Source organism: Haemorhous mexicanus, chromosome 1, assembly GCF_027477595.1.
Source record: "Haemorhous mexicanus isolate bHaeMex1 chromosome 1, bHaeMex1.pri, whole genome shotgun sequence".
Taxonomy (NCBI): Eukaryota; Metazoa; Chordata; class Aves; order Passeriformes; family Fringillidae; genus Haemorhous; species Haemorhous mexicanus.
In genome coordinates this window covers 107,234,260-107,257,067 of record NC_082341.1, presented here as the reverse complement: position 1 = coordinate 107,257,067, position 22,808 = coordinate 107,234,260, and the positions used below count along the sequence as shown (strand labels likewise).

Genomic DNA, 22,808 nt, shown 5'->3' with positions numbered 1-22,808 from the left:
ATATAAGATATCATCATATCATATCATATCATATCATATCATATCATATCATATCATATCATATCATATATCATATCATGTGGTACACAGGTGTGAGAAAGATGATGGCATGCTGACTTTGTTAAAGTAGGATGCTGCTCCTTCAAAATTGATTTTTTTTGTTTGGTTGTTTGGTCATTTGAAAGAAACAACTGGACTCTGAAAATCAGTGGTAGAAGATGACGGTGTTTTTAAGATTCCCCTGTCACTGCAAGTGGATGTAACAGGATGTTCCCTGCAGCTCTGTACAATTTAAGCAACTTAAGCAATAATCTCTCAGTCAATTGTTTGGGAAGGCTGTTCCAGAAACTAGTAAGCATCACTCCTGGGTTTTTTTGCTCAGAGAGTTTGGGCTTATTTTCCACGTGGTGCAAGGTGAAGGTGTTGTCCTTCTCTTTTGCTAGAGGAATATGCTTCCCAGCAGACCTGCTGCCTCTCATTTTTGAGGACAACGTTAACTCCAGAGGCGGAAATGAGTTTTTGCTGCTTTTCACTCCATTTCACCTGCAGAGCCAGGGGATGGAGATATATCTCATTCTGAGTCACACACACATCTACTGAGCTGTCAACAGAAGGTCCAATTCCAAGGATAAATTCTTCACTCACTTGAACTTACACAAAACAATTGAGCACTTTTTCCCTCTGACAACAACACTGCCCCAGCTTGACCAGAGAGGTTGTGCAATCTCTACACTTGGAGGTTTTTCAGGATCCATCTGAACAAAGTCCTCTACCACCCATTCTGACCTCAGAGTGTACCATGATGGAAGGAGAGGGTTCAACTGGAGACTTCCTGACACCCCATGAAGCTCATATTTTCCTATGAATCTATTACCTTGGGCCAGCTCTTCTGATCTGTTTAAGCTAACCCCTGATCATGAAATTGAAGAAGGGAGGGAAGGTGGCATCAGATAATTGCCCTTAAAATCAGTTCAGGGTCCAGAACCTCAGAGATGGGGGGGGTGATACTGGTGCACCTGCTGCTGATGCTAGCACCTTCTCTTGTTGGAAGGCAGGAGAGTCATACAAGAGCACCACTGCTGAGGGTTGTTGTGGGATAGGCCTCTTCAGAAGTTGAATTCACTCTCCTTAGGTTTCAGGTGCACTGAGCAAAAGCACAAAAGCAGAGCAGTAGCTGAGGACATTGTCCTGGAAATTGTCTCAGAGATAATGATGAGGTTGGAGTTTATCTCCATGTTTCCTTCATTACTGGTACCTATATTCCCATCAGAAAGATCATAACTGGTGCCTTAACAGCATGAACTGGTAGATCTTGAGAAGTTATCCTCTGCAGTTTTCACTGTCTTGCTCTTAAAACTTTTCCCACTCTGAACATATTTGATCATTTATTGAGGTCCTGAGATGCAATAATTGCTATTATTCTGCCATTACCTTTGTAAAGTTAGGTCTTTAACTCTAATCCATTGTCAGGCACAGGTTTTTATTGCAGAAAGTTTAACATCCTTGTAACGTTTGACTTTATTGCCAGCTGGAAGGGAAGAGTGAGAACATCTCCGGAGAAACAGGTTCAGATGCAAAGGGAGCTTTTAAAAGGGAAAGAGAGGAGCACAAGAAGCTTCTGGCTGACAGTCACAGTGTGGTGATGGACCTCCGCTGGCAAATCCAGCACAGTGAGAAGAACTGGAACAGGGAAAAGGTGGAGCTCTTGGACAGGCTCGATAGAGACCGGCGAGAGTGGGACCGCCAAAAGAAGGAGCTGCTCAGGAGGATAGAGCAGGTAAGGAGCCATCAGGTAAGGAGTCATCCTGGGTCAGCAGTGCCTGTCTGAAAGAATGAGGCCATTGTACCATTACTGCACTCAGGGCAAGCTCAAGGGATGGCATAAAGAAGCAGCACAGGAATGATTTTTCTTCCTTGGCTACATCAATGTTTCTCATGTTATGAAACAATTTATATACACAAGGGAGTAAAAGGAAAATGCTCATAATCCTATAAAAGACCACTTATGAGAAATCAGCTCTAGGTTAGAGGTCATTTCCTCATTTCAGTTACCCTGGACAAGCATGGTCACATTCTGTTTGAAAGCTTTAGTGCATCTCTGTGCTAGAACACTCAACCCACAGAGTTACTCAGGGTTTGGTGCACAGCTTCTTGCCAAAGGAGGCTGCTTGTCTATGGATTAGCCACCAAAGATTCACCTGCTGCAACTATTCAGTCTCAGCTGAACTCTTTTTCTCTGGCAAAGGAACACAGAGGTTAACATGAAGAGCCCTGACTGATAACAAACACAGTTAACAGTACTAAATATTCACAAGAATATTGGTCACATGAATTTTGGGCAAACATCTGTTATCATTTGCCAATTTGGAAATGCATACCTACCCCTTTGTTTTCATGCCTATCTGTATTTTCATCTGCTTAGTATTAGAGACAAATAATACATAATGAATATATTATCAGCCTGGAAGCCACACAAAAAATGAAGTTTTATGTGGGGGAGTTAAAACATTGCTTTTGACTGAACATTGTTCATCTCTGAGTCATGCATTCCAGGAAAAGCAAGGGAAACAACTGAAATTGTGGGTCCTCAACTAACTGAATGCTTTCTGTCCTTAGGACATCAGAAATGGAACCACACCAGACCTGTGCATGCCCTTTAGAGAGCATTATACTTGAGAAAAGCACAGAGTGGCCTCACAGGTTTCAATCCATGACAGCCCAGTGTAATTTCATGATCAATTTTTGAAAAAGATTCATTGTCTGTGTCTCGTGTTCCCATGTCAGGGCTGCAACAAGAAGCTAAAGAAAAGACACCAGGCTGGAAATATAATGGGAACAAGACTAAACCTTGCTTTGAGCTGTGGCTATTAAACCCACAGAGAGACATTTAGGAAAATCCCATGCTCACGTGGGTATTTCTAAAATCAATGCTAAAAGTGTAGGCCTGGGTGGGCAGTGCCAAACATGAAGATTTTATAGACCAAGAAAAGTGTTTTTTGAGCTTCTAAATTTCAAAATATCAACAAACTATAATCTGATTTGTTCAATCTCCTATATATCTGAGGGGCTTTGGGTGTATTTCATGCAGCTTTTTGAGCTAGTCCTTATAATGCAACACAGCAGTGCTAAGTTAAAACCCGAGTTAATCTCCTAAGTTAAAATCATCAGGCCCCATGAGCCTTATAGCAAAGCTCGTCATGCAAAGTTCCTGGCTTGCAGGGTTCAGTGGCAGAAGGTGCTTAGTTAGTTCTCCATGAACTGGGCTGGTTTTTAACTGTTGGGGTGTAGTGGCCAAACTACCTCCTGAGGATTCTTCATGCACAATGGGAATTAAATAACCCTCAGAAGATTTTGCAGCATTCTAAGAACATAGACAGAAACTTTTCTTTGAAGAGTCACTGGTACCTCTTTGGATGTTTCTTTTCCTGTCCTTATAAATTGTGGGGGTTTAGGTACATCCTCAATAGCTTGAGGGACTTAACCTGGTTAAAGACTGCTTTTTCCATTCCCTGGGAATAGGGCACATTGAAGGAAGCCACAGAAAAATCCCTGTTAATGTTACCTAGCTTTTAATTCTCTTAAAACCTGACATAACCTCTCAGTGTCATCCTGGGAGAGCCTACAAAATAGCTCTTAGCTAGTGCTGGAACTGATTCCTTTTGTTCTGTTTCTGAAACCTCTGGGCTTTAACTATATATTTACTGCGCCAACAGAGTTGTACACAGAATTGGCCATGAATAGGGGAAATAAAAATATTATATTGAGTTAACTTCAGAGGACTAAATGACCAGAAATAGCATTTGAAGTCTTGGCTACCTGCCTACAAAACTTCATAACTCTGTCTTTGCTTATAACCAAACATTTCCCTGTGTGACAGGAAGCTTCCAAATATTTGCAAGCTTTTAGTTGAATATCCTCTCAGATTGCAGCCATGCCCTGCTTTATATGGAAACAATTAGTATATCTCTGAAGTCCTACTCCCCAGGGTTTTGGTGTGTGTATTCCATGTATGGCAATACACAGAGGATGAGGAGACTACACCACTATGTATGTTTGAAACAAAGTCTAAGAGATAGCAGAAGTGTGTGTGCCACATTTCATTCTAATGCTTTATGCCAGTCTGCTTTCACACAGCTCCTGAATAATACATGTATGATAAGAGGGAAGTCACACCAATGTATAAAATATATAGAGTTCTTTACTCTGGATGGTGGTGGGAATACTGCTGGCATAGAAAAAACATGATGACCTACTTTCTTCAGAGCTCACAGTTGTTGTTTTTTCTTTTTAAGTACTCTGTCACTTCCCTTAGAGACTCTCCCTCTCCTGTACTTCTAAAAGTAATTGTGCACAGAGCACACTGACAATTATTTCAACCCACAAGATCACCTGTATGAAAAGTTGTATATTTAAAGGTATAAACACATGGGGACTCAAAATTATTAGCAGTTATTAAAAAGTTAGGACAATATTTGTTACTTTAATTCTCCTGTCAGCTCTCTGAGGTTCAGAGAGTAAGGCAGTATCGGTATTGTTCTCTCATAGAGGTTTCCAGAACATTGTCCTTATAGGATCCCAAAAACTCTGAAGGACTTGTAATTGGTGCTAGCTATAAAGAAAGCATGTAATTACCATTTCTCCTTCCTTTGAATCTTGCTCATATGCTCAGGAATGGCCTCCAGGATTTCTTGATATATACCTTCCAGGCCCTGCCTTTACAGGACACCTCCTTTTAATAAAACTGTTCCAGGTTTTGTATATCATGAGCAAAACACTAAAGATGCATTTCCCTTTTTGTAGACCTGAATCAAGAAAAAATCTCACTGTTTTTAGCTCAAGTGTAAATTTAATAATTTGAGACCTAAAGTGGTCTAAATTAAGCAATATGATGTCTGTTTATTTTTCCAAACACAAGCAGCAAGATGAATATGTTTTATAGGTTTTCAGTTTCCAGGGCCCTAGTGAATGACTTGCATTTTCAGTTTATTGTCACTAACCTTAACATGATGCTCTAGCAAAACATCAGAGTTCTTATCAGATTCCTGCAGTCATTTATCATGTTTGAAATTATCACTTACTTCATCCATCCTGTTGTATTTACAATTAAAAGATAACTTGATCACATAATCTAATTTTAATATTGGCAATTTCACTAATGGTTCATTTTTTTGAAAAGTGTAGAGTTAATGGCTTTGATGTCCCTTCTATAAATACACATTTTCCTTGAACGTGTTCTGCAGGCCTAATTCTTCCCTTTGACAATGTTGTTCTGTACAAATACTCAACTTTCCAGCCATGCATTCAGGCTAGGCCATTTATAAAACAAAGCTTTTGGGGTTTTTAAGCATAATTTTCCACTTCTGGAAACAAGTGATATACATAAAAGTCCAATCTTTGTGTTCCTGACCAGAAGAAAAATGTCTTTGTTTTGATGAGAAGGCAATTCACTCACCCTTCCATCAGCTTCTACTTGTACTGCTGTCAAGGTTGCTTTTAAATAACAGTCTGTGTTGATTTGTTTCTTTAAAAACCAGATTACAGACAGATGCATTATTTTGTATATACACATATACTCAGTGTGTATGTATGTATACATACATATGTAAATAAGCAAAACTGTGCATATACACATTTAGTCCCCCAAAATCCCATGAGTAATGGCATCAAAGTTCTGGAGAAGTCTCCCTTTGTGGAACGACCAGTAGAGCAAGGCCAGTGTCCCCTGGAGGTGCACCCCTGGGGCAGGGCTGTTATCCCCAGGTCATGGGTGCCTTGCTCCTGGGGGAGTATGAGTCCTGCCAAACGCCATACACTGCAGAAGTAATTGCTGTTCCTTTTGATCTGCCTTGTCTCCAGCTCCAGAAGGAAGCGAGCCCGCGGAGAGGAGGAGGTTTGATGTGTGACCCGAGCGAGAGCAGCCGCCGGCCGCTGGCACCGCAGGGGAACCTCCGCGTGCCCCGCTCCATGGGCTCCAGGTCCTACTCTGACTCCGACACCATTCAGTTCGACGAGCGGGCGCTGTCCAAGCTGAAGGAGAGTGACCGGTGCAGTGGCACGGAAAACCTCTTTCTGGAATCACTGTCCCTCGACTCCCCCGACGAGCCTGATGAGCATCGCTCTCGGCAGCTGGAGAGGGAGAAATTCTTAACTGGACTAACAGAAGTATGAGCTCTTCTACATTTTATCATGCTGGCATGTTATCTCTTCTGTCAGAATCAGTACTGCTTCCCTGCTGTAGGAAGTGAGATATTGTGTCACAGGCACTGCTTACAGTTACCCAGTAGTAAATTTGGTATGGACAAGTTTTCATTCCTTCCTATAAGCTGATTAGACCAGTGTCAGTCACTTGACAACTGGGAGCCAGCCTGAAGGTCCCAAAGATTAATTCATCTTGTGGCTATTTATGTTATGTATGAGAACTATATTTGACACAACATATTGGCTTAGAAGGTCTTAAATCTTTTCCAATTATAAGTAGATACATATTTATGAAGAAACATGGGCTTTACTTTGTTAGTAAAGCAGTAGGTGCTGTAGAGAGGCACTTCTGATTGTTCTGCCATGGTTGCCTTCTGAGCAGATCAGCATGAGTGAGATGTTAAAAAAATAAAGTTATTTATCAGCAAAGTACCTACCCTGAAGTCACACCTTAAAGCTATAAAGATATAAAACACAGTGCTAAAAGATGACACCAGGAAATGGTGAATGAAGTCTGTGTCCTCCACCGTGGCAGGCTTATTTTCATCAGTTCCAGGTCTTCACAGTTTGTTTATACTGTTTCTGAGTGAAACCAAGCGTCCCTGTCCCCAGATGCTGGTATAAAACTAAAGGATTGAGAAATCAAGTTCTTTGAGAGGAAGAAGAGAAAAAAAGATTTACAGAGGAAAGAAATGTGACTGTCCTTGTTACATAGCTGTAGGTAGTTCTGTGTTCCAGTTAGATTTTCTTCCCTCAGTGCCATAAGTGTATTGCTGGCAGTGTGGGATCCCATATTTATTATTTCTTAGCCTTTTTTTCCTACATGTCCAAGTACTCAGCAAAGAATGTTGGTAACACTATCAGGGAACTAAGTTTTGTGCTTAATTTTGATTGCTGTTCCCATTCCTTCAAATTCAGTCTGATTTTCAGAGAAAATCTCTCTTCCCTTTTCTGTTTTTCAGATATCACCACCATTAACAAAAGGGTGGGCAACAAAATTTGTCCTTGGTGATATTTGCATAGCTTCTTTTCTTCAAAGCATGTTTTGGGGAAACCTGGGCAAAGTAATTTTCCCTCAGAGGGTTTGCTGAAGCGAGACTGATTGGAGTTTAATGAGTAGCTTAACTGAGGATGCACAGAGGCAACTGCAGCTTGCTGACTCTACCTTCCACTTTATTTTCTTTCTGGTACTGACTGCAGTAGAAGTCAATCCAGCCTTCACCCTGATGAAGCATTCAGTTAGGTCAGATTTACTCTGCAGTAACTCCACTGAAGTTACCGACGTTATTCCAGAATTATACCACAGTGAATGCAAGGAGGATCAGTTTACTACTATTTTTTTTCCCTGACCCGGGATAAATACCAGAAAGGTATTTGCTGAGTTAAGCAGTGCTGTTTTTAAACAGTCCCAATTTAAAATGGACTTTTGGTAATGTTCTTGATTTCATGAGGTCAAATAAAATATGTACCATACCAATGCTCTTTTTTCCCCCAATCCTATTTTGCTTTCCCTGTAGTTTACTAGAAATATAAGTAAACAGTTAGAATAACTGTAGAGCAAATGCTTCAGAAGTAGCAGTTTAAAACCCCAACTCATTATGGGAATTGTCACAGGGAAATAGCTGCCATAAAAAACATTTTAATGCTGTTAGCGAGCTGTAGGTATTCCGTCTAGGAAACAAGCAAGTCTTCCCACACATTTAATATATCAAGCTTGAGGAATTTCAACTGGTGCCACTTGTTGGTTCCTAGAAAATGTATAATGAAATATTATGTCAAAGAAACTCAGTTGTTCTTTTATTTCTGCACAGCTAGGCCTCTAGCATAAAGTAGATTGCCTCTACAGAAAAAAGTCACTCAAAAATCTATAGTCTGAATCAATATATTGTGGAAAAAGCACCTTTTTTGGTCTACATCTATTTGTGATTGCATGGGAATATAAAAGTTCAAAGCTGTTGTAGATTTGGCATACAGGCTTTACCTATGCAGTGTGTTGTCCTGATGGCATTACCACTCTCCTGCCTATGTACAAAGTGAAGAGTATTCCCACTGGCACTGTAAGAATCTATATCAGAGAGAAAATCAGACACTTTTTAGAGACAAACATACCTGGTGCAACTAATGGGAAATGAATTACTAAATACCCATTAGCTAACGCCACCAATGCCTTTCGAAATAACTTATCCTGCTTGTTTCTGTTTTCATTCAGGAGGAAGAAACACACAAAGGAAATCTTCAAAGGTGAGTAAAACTTGCAGGGGAAAGCCCAGCAAATACCCAGTTGCTGGAGGTATGATTCTCTGCACCCAAGCCACAGGCCCAGGACATAGCCATGTCACCTCCTAAACAGCCTGCAAGCCAGATTAATAGATTCACCCAGGGATTAATTTGTCTCAGTATGCTTCAGTTCTACTCTGATTAACTTGGGCCCCATTCAACTGTCATGCACAAAGATCAAACTCTATGAAAGCACATGAAGCTGCAGCTTACACTGAAATCTACACCTGCCTTAGCCAGCAGTGCAGTACACACTGCAGACATCCATAGGTAAAGGAAAACCCTTGGTGCTGAGGACATGGTATGCTGCTGCATGTCAGGGATATTTTGCTTTGGATTGGTTCTGGTCTTATCCCATGGGTTGAATACCCACCTAAGCCTCGAATGCATAAGTTGTGCTTCTGGAGAGCATCTTCCAGCTCATTTTCATCCCAAAGGAATGAAGCCTGTGCTCTCTGAGATTGCCCTCCTGATGCAGACCAGAGCATCAGACTAGGAGATCCATTTAGAAACCATACTCACCTGAATCCCTAACAGAGACACACCCAAACTGCAGCAGGAGCTCTTGATTAAAAACTCACAGTGTGACTTGCCTGTATCCTTTGGATCACTGATCCATGAAAACCACTGCTTGCTGACTTCTCAATGTGTTACCTCATTTACACTCATTTGCATTTTTATTTAGTCCCATTCAAAATTTTTGTTGTTAAAATAAAGCAGTAGGATAACTCATCTGAATGGCTGTGATTTGTACAAATTAGTAAAATGTGGGAGAGCCAAGAATTCAGCATTATCACTTAAAGAGATTCCCTTGGTTAAATTTCAGCAGGAGCTCAACTCACCAAGCCAGTTCAATGTAGCAGCATTTCTGCTGGATGTCCCACATCACTGCACACCAGCTGTGCAGCCTGGGAGTCTCAGGAGTGGGAGCAGACTTAATGATTTCCCAGAAAGTCAGAAATACTCTATACTTGCTTTGAAAAGTGTGCCTCGTATTGTGACAAACACTCATTTCCTGTGAACGGTGTAATTCTGAGATGCATCCTACTGCTCCATATTACAGATATTTGCCTAGCAGTAATCCATGAAAAAGCAGCAAATTAAGAACCTCTACTAAACCATTTGGTACTTTTAATGGCACATCACAGGTGTTTGTGTTCACAGCTATTTCAAAGATAATAAAAGGGGACTTCAATGAAAGAAAGGGCTAAAGGACAGAAGACTAGGAAAAGGTTTTTCATGCAGAGGGTACCTGGGCACAGGAACAGGCTCCCCAGGGAAGTGGTCATGGTATCAAGCCTGCCAGAGTTCAGAAAGTGTTAGGATAATTGTCTCAGGCACATGGTGTCATTTTTGGGGTATCCTGTGCAGGACCAAAAGTTAGACTTGAATGATCCTTGTGTGTCCCTTCCAACTCAGGACAGTCCATGATTCAATGATTGAAGTGGTTTTATATGTAAGCAGATGGTGAGTGTTGGGTTTCCAGAGTTTGCTGGTGAAAATAAGTTACTCTGGAACAATTTCCAGGCTCATGAGTGACTTTCTTGTGTTCCTCTCTCCAGGGCAATGTCTGTTTCTTCCATGTCCGAATTTCAGCGCCTGATGGATATTTCTCCATTTCTACCTGAAAAAAATTTGCCTTCATCTGGCAGCAAAGATGACATAACGCCTCCCTTGTCTCCTGATGATCTGAAATACATTGAGGAGTTCAACAAAAACTGGGATTACAGTGACACTAGGAGCCATGGTGGGGCAACTGAGAAGCCTGCAGAGGGTTGGGCAGAAAGGACAGAAATTGGAAAAGCCAGGAAGGATCCTGCTTCAGATCCATTCCAGGCATCCTCATGGCACCTCACCACCAGTGTCACTATGACCACCAACACCATGACCAGCCCAGAGCACTGCCAGAAGCAGCCAGCGAGGAGTCACAGTGTTACTGACAAAATGGGAGTGCGGGTATTCCACAGCCCGCCGGTTGTCCGTAGGTTCGATAACTCAGTGATAGCTGGCAGTGAAGGGAAAAGCCAGGCGGAGCCAGACTTCCTCTTTTCTGTGACCAAAGCTATGGGGAACGTCACTGAGACAAAAGGTGCTTCCTCGGACATGTTTGGAAGGTGGCCTTGTGACGTGGCCAAACACCATAAAGATTTTCTGGAGAACGGTCTTCATCCCATTGAACGTCCTATTTGCACTACTGTGGGCTTTGCCTCACCCTTGCACAGCTTGGAGATGTCCAAGAACATGAGTGATGACATGAAGGAGGTCGCTTTCTCGGTCCGGAACGCCATACGCTCCAACTCCACGGAGCCCCAGTTCAAGGACACGGCGTGCCAAACCAACGGCATGAGGACGACAGGGACACAGACCACCCAGACCATCAGCGTCGGCCTGCAGACGGAAACCCTGCGCAGTATCACCAGCAGTCCACACAAGTGTCTGACACCAAAGGGGGGGTCCACGCCTGTCTCCTCACCATCCAGAAGCCTAAGGAGCAGGCAGGTGACCCCCGTCATTGAAAAGGTCCAGGCTAAGTTTGAACGCACATGCTGCTCCCCCAAATACGGCTCTCCAAAGCTCCAAAGGAAAGCCCTTCCCAAATCAGAGCAGCCAAATAACCGGACTTTGCCTGGCACACCTCAGAAAGGATTCAGTGAGTCCGCTTGGGCTCGATCGACTACCACACGGGAGAGTCCTGTCCACACCACTATCAACGATGGCCTGTCCAGTTTGTTCAACATCATTGACCATAGCCCCATCTTTCATGAGACCTTCCAAAAATGCCCCAGATCTGGCAGCCGGTCCAGGTCAGCAGAACCCAGACCAGAGCTGGGCACGTTGCAGGAGCCATGTACAAATGCCCGTGGCAGATCACCCAGTCCTCTCCGTCTGGGGACAGAGACACAAAAGGAAGAAGGATCTGAGGTGACAAGTATTAGGCAGGACTTATCTGCTCCTCCAGGGTACACACTTGCAGAAAATGCTGCCAGGATCTTGAATAAGAAACTTTTGGAGCATGCCTTAAAGGAAGAGAGAAGGCTACCTTCACACAGCCCACCAAGTCTTAGCAATGACAACAGCACAGGAGAAATTGTCAAAGTAGATCCAGGGTCCATAGAGGTAATGAATTTGCTTGTTTTTCCTCCTATAGCTAAGTGCACTCTTCTTTGAGCAAATGTATTATGAGATCTCTAGCAGTCCTACTGAGTATTTACCATGAATATTCTAGTCCTGTCCTGGTGCCAACAGCAATTTCCAGTCATGAAACTTTGGATTAGTCACTGAAGAATGCATGAAAGAATTGAATTTCTATCCTGGCAGCTTACTTGGCTTGAAAGCATCAGAAGAGTTTTATCCTTTATGGGATAAAAAATGGTTCTTCCATGAACAGCTGGGATAAGGGTTTTCTGTCACAAAATACACCACATGTTACAGATGCTCTAGGAGCACTAGGTTTGAATAAATTTTTTATGCTGGATGGAAAGGTAGATTCTTTCTCCTACAGAAGAATGGGCCTTAACAAGTTTGTGTGAAAAATGGTCTCTACAGTACTCTGGAGCAAAACTTCAGGGCCTTCAGCATATCTTTTCTGAATGTATCCGATTAGGTTTGGCTCAGGTCTGTGAATGTGATTGAATGGCATGATGCTTGGTACTGACTGCTGCTGCTGCCTCACAAAAATAACAAAAAGGAAAACAGACACATATAATCAACTAATCTAGACATATACCTATTTAGTGTTTAAGAACTCCTTGCTGATATTTTGTCAAGTCATCATCTGTCTCAGCAAGTGTGCCCAGATGTTGGGGGTCAGTCTCAGGTGCAACAGCAATCAACAAAAAAAAGAAGGTGTAATGATGGATGAAAGCTTTCAGTTACCAGTATTTAGGCCTCATGCTTCTGGTGAACCTTTGAGAGCCCTTGAGATTCTAACTCTTAAGAAAAGCCAAATTATGCCCAGCTCTTGCAGGCAAATGTTGCCTTTCTGGTACAGCCATGAAAAGGGGTTTGTACTGCTGGTTAGTGACAGTCTCCAGGGCAGAGGCAAACGCTCCTCATCCTCTCTGCCCTGTGCTGCCCCTTTAGCATCCTAGTCTTGTGGTGAGCCCTGGCTCCAGGGAAGCAGCTCCTTGACCCCTGCACACCCCATACACCCCTGCACACCCCAAATATCACCTTGCCTTCGCTGGGCAGACTCCTACTACCCCTGCCTCAGATACCTCAAAAGGAAAGCTTCAAACCCCACTTTCTAACTCAACATTTGGTGTGAAGGATTTCCGAGAGCCTGAGTGCTGAAACCTTTGGTCTGTAGTTTGCCTTGCCCTAGTGGGTGGTTCTCAATGTACAGTCAGTTCCTTTTTTTAGGTCTTGCTCAGAGGATGTAATTGTTTTTTCCCAACGGACAATGCAAATTAAGGATTTATTCCCTATGTGCCGTTTAAACAGATATAAGCAGGGAAGTTTTTCAATTAAAAAAGGAAAAGAAAAGAAACCACATGCACATTAAAAATACTAGTGAGTGAAAGTGGTTTTTGTGGACAACCCTCAGAGTGAATAAAGGTGGGAAGCAGCCTCATTTGTTTGACTTTTTCCAGCTATCTCTGTATTTTGTCCTTAGTTGGAAATACTGGGAATACACTACTGGTCTGTATTAGGAAGTGTGGTGTACTCTGACAAGTTTAATTCAGCTTTGCCTTCAAGGTAGCCCTGGAAACTCTTGATTTCCTCCTGTATCTTTTAACTGCCTCAGTAGATATCAAATATAGGTAGATGGATGTCATCCCACATCATCACAAATTGCTGTTACCAAAACACAAACAAGCAACAGTACCTGAGTTTGATGCACAGAGAGATTTGGGTCAATGCTATTTAGCAAAAACTCATTGACCATAAAACTGGCAGAAAACTGCTCCTTTTTGTGAATTCTCAGTATCTTTTGCCTAATTTTTTGAGTTATGAGCCCTAGAGCTAAGACTTGTTTTTCCTTGCACCTCCTACGTGACTATTATGGCTGTAGTCTAGGTGCACAGGTTTTGTTCTTTGGCTGGTCCTAGCATTTCTCAGGAATGTGGATTGAAAAGGAAACTGGTGGGCATTCACACAATGAGCTTAGCTTTTCCTAGCTGAGGTGGTGCTCTGGAAGATGTACTCAAGGGAAGCATGGGTTTGCTGCTGAAAAAAACGAAGTTTAGACTCCCCAGGTGCCTTGGGTTATTTGTGGATTACCCTGACCACACAAATTACACTTTGTACAAATTCACTTAGCACATTTTGTACAAAGCCAGACACAGCTGTTCAGGGAGTTATGATCTTGAAGGAGCAGGTTTGTGCTTGGGGCAGTGCTGACACAATGCTTCCACCCTCCAGTAGATCCCTGCTCTGCTTCCCTCTGACCTGTTGGTTTCTGGCCAAGTCAAGTGCCCTTTTTACCACCAAACGCCTTCTGGGTTCTGCAGCCATAGAATATTAATGACTTTTAAACTTGCATGCAGCACCTGTTGGTGACTTTTTCTCAATCTGACCTTCTGAGTTGTTTAGTTACATAATTTTGTTTTATAATCCTGCTGCAAATATGAAATCTAGTTCATATATTTATCTGTTTATGTACAAGTGCATGTGCCTGTGAGTGAATATGCATACAGAGCAGCAATAACTTTGTGTTTTCTGACTTGTCCAGAGCTGCTTACAGGCAAATTCATAATCCACACAGTGTGGCCTACTAGTGTTTTATCCTGCTAATTAACTAAACCCCTATCTTACATGTGTATCATAGGATTGATACATTTTACTATTAAAAACGCAGATTAGCATTACCTAACTATCAACTTAAGAGCTTTAGGAACATTTTGCTTTTATGACTAGCAAGGGTGTAGAACATGGAGGTTACACAACAGTCCTGGACTGGGAGTCAGGCTCATTTCTGGAGACAACACTGTGAAAGGAGCATCCACACAGACCCACAGATGAGAGAGCAGGTGCTGCATCCTCTGCTCCCCAGGGCAAAGCAATTGCCACGGGCTTGCCACTGAACCATTCAGTATGGGAGGGGGAATGTTGAAAATCAGGGAAGGTGTTGACAGAATTAAAGGGCTTTTGGTTAATCTTGAGTTTCCCATCCAGCATCACTGCTGAAGAGAAACAACGGAGAAAGGTGAGGCAAAGAGTTGTCATGAAACCTGAGCAATAGAAGTGTAAGCAACAAACAATAACAGCCATTTTCTTGCTTGTTAAAGATTTCCTAAGCAGAAACTCTCTCTTGAAATTGCATTAAGGGAAAAAAAGAATACAGCTTTATTCCTCTCATAGTAATGTGGTTTTTCCCTAGCCCCAGTCAAGGTTGGCAAAGAAAAACAGATATCTTTCTCTGATGAGTAGAAATGTTTGGTTTGTTTATTGGTATGTCCACTTCTGAAACTGTGCTAGGATTGTAAAAGGTTGGTTTGTTTGCTTCCTTTCTTTCTAAGTCTTTTTCTTCTAGTGGCTTGGCTTTTATTTTTGATTATTAGTTTCCCTGTGGTAACACTGGTAACATGATCTGAATGAGTAGTAACATCGGGAGACTTCTTCCTTGCTGACATGAAATCTTCACTTTAAAAAAATAATCAATTAAAACAGTTCTTTCCAACCTACTTGCTTTCTTTTTCTTTTCTGTCTGTTCTGTCCAGAACCAAACTGTCTTATTAACTACCCCCTGGGGACTCTAACCCTGCCTGCCTCACTGCTGTAAGTCCTTTCTACCTTGTTTCCAGAGCTTTCCGAAAGCGGTCATTCTTGAACACGGGGGTTGACAGAGGGAAATAAATGGCCACAACCCCAGAGGTATCAGCACACACCTGACATCCCTGTGGGGTCTTTGTATGGGACAGCCAGGAAGAGCTCAGGATAGAAGCTCATCTGCTGTGTCCTGTCCTGCAGCAGCACAGGCTGGGAAGATGTCACACTTCAGTCAAAATTTGTATGCAAAAATGCTGGGGAGGAATTCAGATTTGTGATAATTTTTTTTTTTTTTTTTTTTTTTTTTTTTTTTTTTTTTTTTTTTTTTTTTTTTTTTGACATGAAGAGCACAGCGAAGGTTTTCTGGCTGCCCCAGAATGCCTTCCCTACAGTTCTGGCTACAGCAGCAGGTGGAGAGGGCTGGGAAGGGGCTTCAGTACCAGCCTGGGGCTAAAGGCTAAAGTCACCTTCGCTCATTAAGCAGTTCTGGGCCCAATTCTGTCCAGTGGCTGCAGTTGCCACAGTAGAGGGAAGACACTGTGCAGACATAAGCTGTGACCATCCACTCTCCCTCAGAGAGGGAGAAAACTGGTTTTTTTATTTATTAATGTAGACATAGCCATGGTGGCTGACAGCTTGTTTTAGGAAATAGCTAGAAACTGAAGCTGAAATGATCTTTCCCATTTTCAGTGTTCAGGCTAAGAAATGCTGCCTATCCACCCACACCCCTGAGCAGCTACCCAGCTAAATTACCCACAGGTTATTTATTTTTTTAAAAACCATTTCTAGCTATGACAGCTACATATAGGAAAGGAGGAGGGGTTTTCACAAATCATCTGCAGAGTTTCCTTGTCATGGTTGGATTTCCACACTGCAGGTGGGGGTGACTGACTCAGCAGCCAGCACTTTATAAGATTATGCTGCCAGTCACTTTTGGCCCTGGAGCAACATCCATCACCAGCACAGCCTTGTGTGCTGCTGGGCATGTGTACATCACAGATAAGATGAGCTTAACCTTGCTGTTTGGTAAAAGTTGACCAACATCTGCAGCCGTGCTAGAGAGAGGCTTTTGAACGGAGAGGCAGCAGTGGAAATAGATTTTGTTATCGCTGTGCTAACTCTGATTTACTGCTCCAAAACTAGGATAAAGCAGCCTGGAGCAAGCAGCACTATAAAGATATCATTTTAAGCCTCCTCTTTGAAAGAGGCTAAGACAAAACCCACAAATCTCATAGCCTCAATTCACTGTGTTGTGCTGCCCATGACTGTTGCTGCGCAGATGGATTTCTCTTCGCAAATCTGAGTCTAGTGGCAGCTTTCACAGACCATATGCTGCCCCAGGCACAATGGGATAAGGTGAAGTAAGGACACAGAGTCAATCTTTTTGTTAGCACCAATTTCCATTTCAGCCTTACTGCACTTTTAGCAAGGGTTCTGAAGTTAATGGCAGAGAGATGGGGTGGGGAGTGAGGATGCAGAGAGGAGGGGGTGCAGGCTGAGGTGCTCTGCGAGTGCTGAGGGCCGCTGGCCATAGTTCTTTCTCAGGCACTGGTGTGCAGCTGTAGATCATCCCATTGGCTGCATGCTGCCCAAAAAACCTGGGTTGACCCTTCACTGAGGCTTTCCCGAGTCCAACAATGCACTCTCTCCAAAACAGGTGTCACCAGCTCCATTTCTCATACCTCAGCTCTCTGTCTTCAAAACTGGTCTTTCTGTCCTATGACATTCATGTTTGGTCTTCCACTCAGCTGAGAAGTTCAATGTTGTATCACCTTGTTTGTTCACTGTCAATCACATCATGTTACCTACTCCAAATTTTTCCACCTTTAGTCACTATTCTCCTTCTCCATCAGAAACAGTGTGCTGAATCCTGGTCTCCCTGCTGCCTTGGTATCCCTGCGTCTTACTGTACCACAGCTTTTCCTTTGCATTGTATCATTTCTGGTCTCTCTCTTCGATTATCACCAGTTTGCACTCTGGCTTTGATTTTTATTGAACTCCCCCTGTGTGTGTTCCAGTGACTGCTGCTTGGTGTACGCATTGCTAGATGTTGGCAAATTGCTCTGATTTGCTTTTATAAGTTCCAAAGTATGCAGTGAAATTCAGAAGTTTGGCTTTGGCCCTCTGAGACAGACTTGCTTCCACAGTCACTCATTTTGATGTAGGCAGCATTCAGAGCAAGGTAGGAAGAGCAACTGTGCTTTGAACAAAGTCCATGAATATTAGAGGCATTACCAACTTAGTGCCAGGGTGAAAAATCACAGCTGCAGATTGTTTCTAATTGCAAAGGCAAGCTAACCAAACCAGAACAGTGGAAACTTGGTGAAGGAACAAAATTTCCAATTTCTTCCTTTTCTGTGAATTGTTGCCTTTAACAAAGAGTACCTCTGAATCCTGTAATTCAGGCTTCAGCAGCTGGCAGTTAGCAGTGGTGTTCCAGAAAATGAAATCTGTAGCTAAGCCTCATCTTTAACCCAGCTGCAGATCATAACTACCCCTGTAGTCGTTATTCTGTGCTAAGAAGTCTCCTGCATGTCAAGTCTGAATTCTGAAGGCAAAAAAAAGGAGACAGTGGTTGATTTTTCACCTGTCTTGCAAATGCCAAACCTAGCCTTTCTATGCCAGGTCAGCACTCAAAGTGTTGAATAGTGGATTTTCCTGAATCATTATGCAAATGTACTTTTCAGCTCTTCTCTTTCTAGCACAGGGACAAATAGCAATTGAAAGTGTTTCAGCTATTCCAACTCACCCTCTTTCTTTCATTGTCTCCTTACCTGTCCCATCAATCACGGACACACATGCAGATGCCTGGAGCCCTCACGCAGCCGGGTGTTCGCTGCTTGCTTTTCTCTCATGCCACGACACACGCTTAGCTTTAGTCTGGCGGTTTTGTTTCGCAATTCTTCGCGCATCCCGACGGTCTCTAACGCGAGTCACTAACCGCTGTTTTGCTCTCTTGGCTGCCAAGGAACTGCCTTGTTCTGCACTAGCCCCGTCCCTCCAACCCTGCTTCTCCCGGCCAGAGAGACCAGCGAAGCGGCGCCCACCGTCACGATGGGCCTCACATTCCCCTACTGCCTCACAGTCGCAGTCCACCGGAGACCTGGCGTCCTCAGAGGAGCGTGGAAGCGAGGAGCTGCTGGCAGAGACCCCCAGCCAGGGAGGCGAGCCGGCCTGACTGCGCGCAGGAACAGGGCTGGCCACCACTCGCCTCCTCCAAGTCGCCCGCCAGCCGTCTCTGCCACGAAGGAGGGAGGCCCGCTTGGAGAGGTCAAAGAATGTTCTCAGACACAGCTGCTGAATGTGCAACCTGGGAAACAAGAGGTGTTTCTAGAATGAAACAGTTAATGTGCCTGTAATAACTTAATTTTTTTCATAGCTGAGAAAACTATTTTTGTCTCCATCTTTTCTACATACAGTATATTAACAAAAACAAACAAAAAAAGGGTTAAAATGATATAAAGTAAGATTTAAAATAAAATGTAAATTAAGTTTTAAGGGAATTTGAATACATGCTCGCGCTCTCTCCAAATACTGACTGCCTTTTGGTTATATTTGCACTGTTACGTTTTCAGTTTTGGTTTTGGGTATTTTGGGTTGGTTTTTTTTAATTTCATGTAAAACTAGGGTCTTAAGTTAATTTTATTCTATTTTAATGTCAGTGTTATCAGTTTTTAAAGGTAAGGTTCTTAAAGATGCTTCAACTGTCTGAAGCGATACCTTTTAAGTAGTGAAGAAAGCCATTAAGCTCGTTCACTAGACTTGTAATTATTTGAGATGGAGGGGAATACAGGTAAACACAAGTAAATGTGTAAAAAACAAAGAAAAGAATGCCTCAGAAAGTCTTACAGAGTTAGCTGTAAAATACACCTACAATACTTGACTTGCATGCCTCTGGGTCCTCGCACTTTAGTGCATGTACATACTGCTACTGTACCATCACATAAATGTGAGTCAATCTGTTTCACTGTAATATTGTTGTGAATTTACCTGTACTGTACTTTTATCGTTGGTATTCTTGCATTGACTATACAAAAAAGAGTTTTTAAATTATTGTTAGCGGTTCAACTGGCTATGTACAGCGTTTACTGAGAACTTCCTTTGTTTTGGAAAAACCATGGAAATCTCTGGGCATACTAAATTGTAACTGGTCTTGTTTAAGAGTCTGTTTGAGACCATGTGAAGTGGAAATAAAACCCTCAGTATTTACAAGCTGCTCGAGTACTTCATAATGTTTTTTTTATGATGGTACTTCCCAGTTTCATTTAACTGGGCGACATAAAAGCCCCTGAGCTCCTCCTTTATTCATAAGGGAAGAAAAAAGCTTCCTTATATGAAATAAATCACAGCAAACCCAAATTTTATGCTGTGCTCTGTAGGCGAGACTGGGGGTAGCACGGTCGGGACGGACAGAGACGAGAGATCTCTGAAGCCAAGTCGTGGTACTTGCGGTTTATTGCAAAGGGCGTGGGTACAGAGCCCTGCTGGGAGCTGCCAGCTGCAGCTCGGAGCAGGCCCGAGAGAAGAGAAAGGATGAGAGGGTAATAACGTAAAAAGGCAAGAGCTAAGAGCATAGAAAAGTAAGAGCGCAAGAGTAAAAGTAAGAGAACAAGAGCAAAAGCAAGAGCATAAGAGCAAAAGCAAGAGCATAAGAGCAAAAGCAAGAGCATAAGAGAGCGAAGTTCCCGTTACAATACAATAAATCATCTTCTGTGTTGAATATTCTGATTCTCACTAACCAATCTAGTACAGCATACAAATCCTATAGCATTTACATACAGCCTATAAGAATCACTACATTACCATATTGTGCTACATTTTAAACCCAAAAAACTACTCTTCAGACCCCTTCTGCCAAGCTGGCAGGGTCTGCTCTGACCCTTGGACCTGCCTGCTTGCAGAGGGTATTGTTTCATCAAAAGGGGATTACCTTCAGCCGGCCACACCATTGTTTTCCTGTTGTTCAGTAACTAAGGGATGTCAAAGTTTGCTTTCATTTTAATCTCGCTTATAGTTTCTATATTCTCAAAATCTTTTGCCAGGCAATCATATTTGTAAGGCTTTCTTGTTTCATCTTCCCCAACAGTGCTCCACGTACTCTTGTGAGCACTGGATCAGACCATGGGAAGGTTTCTAAATTCCCTCCCTGACCTCCACAAGACATCTACGCACACGGATTGTAGGACCCATCTTCTCAGTTTCTCTGTGGCCCTATAGCTTGTTGTTTTCTCACTCATGGGAGTGAAAACCAGCCAGCTAAATGGAACACCAGAAATATGACATGTCCAGTATTAATCTAAGCTTATGTACCATCTGCATTATGTACAGAGACCAATAAACAGGGCTTTTGTAAAACTGAAGGCTAACAATGAGAAGTAAATGCAGCCAAGAATTCACACTTCTGAGAGGTGGAAACCTCTCAAGCTACTTTGCCTAAGACCATCTGTTTGGCCACATGCTTTCTCTGGAGCCCCAGAACTGCTCTGACTAGTTATCCCATTGCTGAACTGGCTTGTTCCCATTCTGTTTCCTTAGCTGAGGTTTTCTGAGGCTCATTTGTTGAAGAGCACCATCTGGGCTCCCTAGAAGCCTTCCTGGTTAGCTCTATCAAGAAATAAGCCCTTCACATCCTGTCCTGCTGTGTCACAGCCGGCTTTCTAGGAAGTCTAATTCAGCTGTTGGATAAGAACAAGCTCCCTGTCTCCCAAATCACAGCCAATTTAGGTCTGATTTCTTCCATATCAGGTGGGGCTGTGGCTATTGACCCAGGGTCAAAATGTCCACCTGTGGGTCATCATTGCAAAACTGGGCAGTGAATTAACAGTACTGTTGTGTGATGGCTCCCTGGTGCCACAGTCAGAGCAAGGAGTGTCCAGGGCCAGCGCAGAGCAGCAATAGTCATCTTAGTGATAGCTGCCTTCCCAGCTGTCTCAAAGCCTCACTGCTAGGCTTTTTCATGAGTTTAGTCAATCCCCAAGTCTGAATGCCTAAAATTGTCCGTGGTGGCCACCCTGTTTTCCTGAAAATCCTCCTTCTGCAGCACATTGCTGAATTGTTGCACTAATTTTGGTTTGGGAGTGGAAGGAGGAGTACGTGCAAAAAGTGTTTTGAAGGTGAACCACAAGAGTCACAATGATTATTGGAGAAGACTAAGCCACAACTGAAAAAAATCCTTGTTTCTTTTCAAAGTAGCTTTGCAGGAATAAGGGGAAGGTTGCTGCTTCCTCAAAAGCTATTTCTCCTTCATGAAGCAATTGGAAGTTGCAAATGAACGAGCAATGTTGACAACCAGCAAGTTGTCAACAAAATTGTGTTCCATTTCTTGTGACAGCTGTAATTTTTTTTTTTTTTTTAATGATGCACCAGAAGATTCAGGGCACTAATCTGTTACTTTGATGCCAGAGGATTGTATTTGCCTTTCAAGTCAAGGATATCCCAGTTTGCAGAAATAGCTCCTGGCCATCCTGAAGATCTGTGAGGATAAGCAGCTGCCTGTGGCTTGACGGGTAAAGTGCTTCTGGAACAGCAGGAATCACTGAAACAAAAGCGAGAGAGCAAGCAATAGCAAGAAGGAGAAGGTTAAGCACAAACAGAGATTCTGTGGGCAATCTTAAAAGAATGACATTAATTAAACATAATCTTCTTTCTAGTCTAATTAGTGAATGCAGTGACATGGAGAAATATCCCATGTTTCTACTGGCTCTGGAAACAACAAGGCTTTTCTCTTCCACTATAGCTGCTGGTGGGTTTGGGACATTCCTACCCACCTTCACATTATTTCATCATGCTCCATCATTACCTACATAAATTATAAAACAAATTACAAGTCTCTAGTCCATCTGAAGTCCTTTTACAATCTTCTGAGAGAAAATAGAAAGCCTTTTTAGAAAGTCTGCAGCTCAGTGTCAATGAGGTATCTCAATTATTGCCTCATTAATTATCAGGGCAGGAGAAGCCTCACAGATTAGCACACAAGTTAGTGTAAGGGGATGTGAATATATGTGTCCCAGCTTTGTTTAGTAAGGCTGAAATAGCTGGATTTCACCCAGGGCTTTGTGGTGCCAGAGATGATGGCCTTGGGATATCACCTGCTCCTTCAATTCAGAGGGGATCAGGAGCAGGACTGTGACCTGTGGCATCCCTCCCAGCCCAGACAGCTTTTGGGGTGGCTGTGGCACCCCAGGGTGATGGTGTATCCCTCATGTCACAGCACTGATGTGTATGTGGGGGTGCCATGGGGAGGAGAAGTCCCCCCTTTCTCCCACTTTACTTCCTGCCTCTTCACAGTCACCTGCCCGTGCTGTGCTCCACTTTGCACACCAGGGACACATGGATATACACCAGTGGCAATGGTATATGGCCTCTCAACTCACCGACCCAAAACACACCACACTTGTGTGGTGCATCAGTGCCTGGAAAATGACCAGGCTTGGACCTTCCTTCCCCATTACCCTTTTCCCTTCACATCCTCCTCTGCACAGAGGGAATTCCATGACCATACAGTACCCCAAGGTATGTATTTTCCCCTGATCCCTTCCTTTCCTGAGTATCTGAACCACCAAGCTCCTGCATGGTCTCTTTGGAGGTATCCCATTTCTCGCTCACTCCCTGTTCCCCAGTTT

General features: G+C 43.0%; 1 protein-coding gene across 8 annotated transcripts in view; it reads left to right on the top strand.

Annotated features, from left to right (window-relative positions):
• Window positions 1-19,398, top strand: part of MTCL1 (microtubule crosslinking factor 1) — a 101,817-nt gene extending 82,419 nt beyond the window's left edge. For 5 of the 8 annotated variants that reach the window (XM_059858260.1, XM_059858300.1, XM_059858293.1 and 2 more), the window contains 5 exons: window positions 1,529-1,777; window positions 5,857-6,162; window positions 8,408-8,439; window positions 10,038-11,592; window positions 18,155-19,398. In XM_059858260.1, the coding sequence (XP_059714243.1) occupies window positions 1,529-1,777; window positions 5,857-6,162; window positions 8,408-8,439; window positions 10,038-11,592; window positions 18,155-18,364 (2,352 nt within the window). In that variant the 3' untranslated portion in view covers window positions 18,365-19,398. Of the gene's footprint in view, window positions 1-1,528; window positions 1,778-5,856; window positions 6,163-8,407; window positions 8,440-10,037; window positions 11,593-15,137; window positions 15,196-18,154 lie in introns of all 8 variants that reach the window. The other 3 variants (XM_059858316.1, XM_059858308.1, XM_059858287.1) reach the window with 1 other exon arrangement.
• The last annotated feature ends 3,410 nt before the right edge of the window (window positions 19,399-22,808 follow it).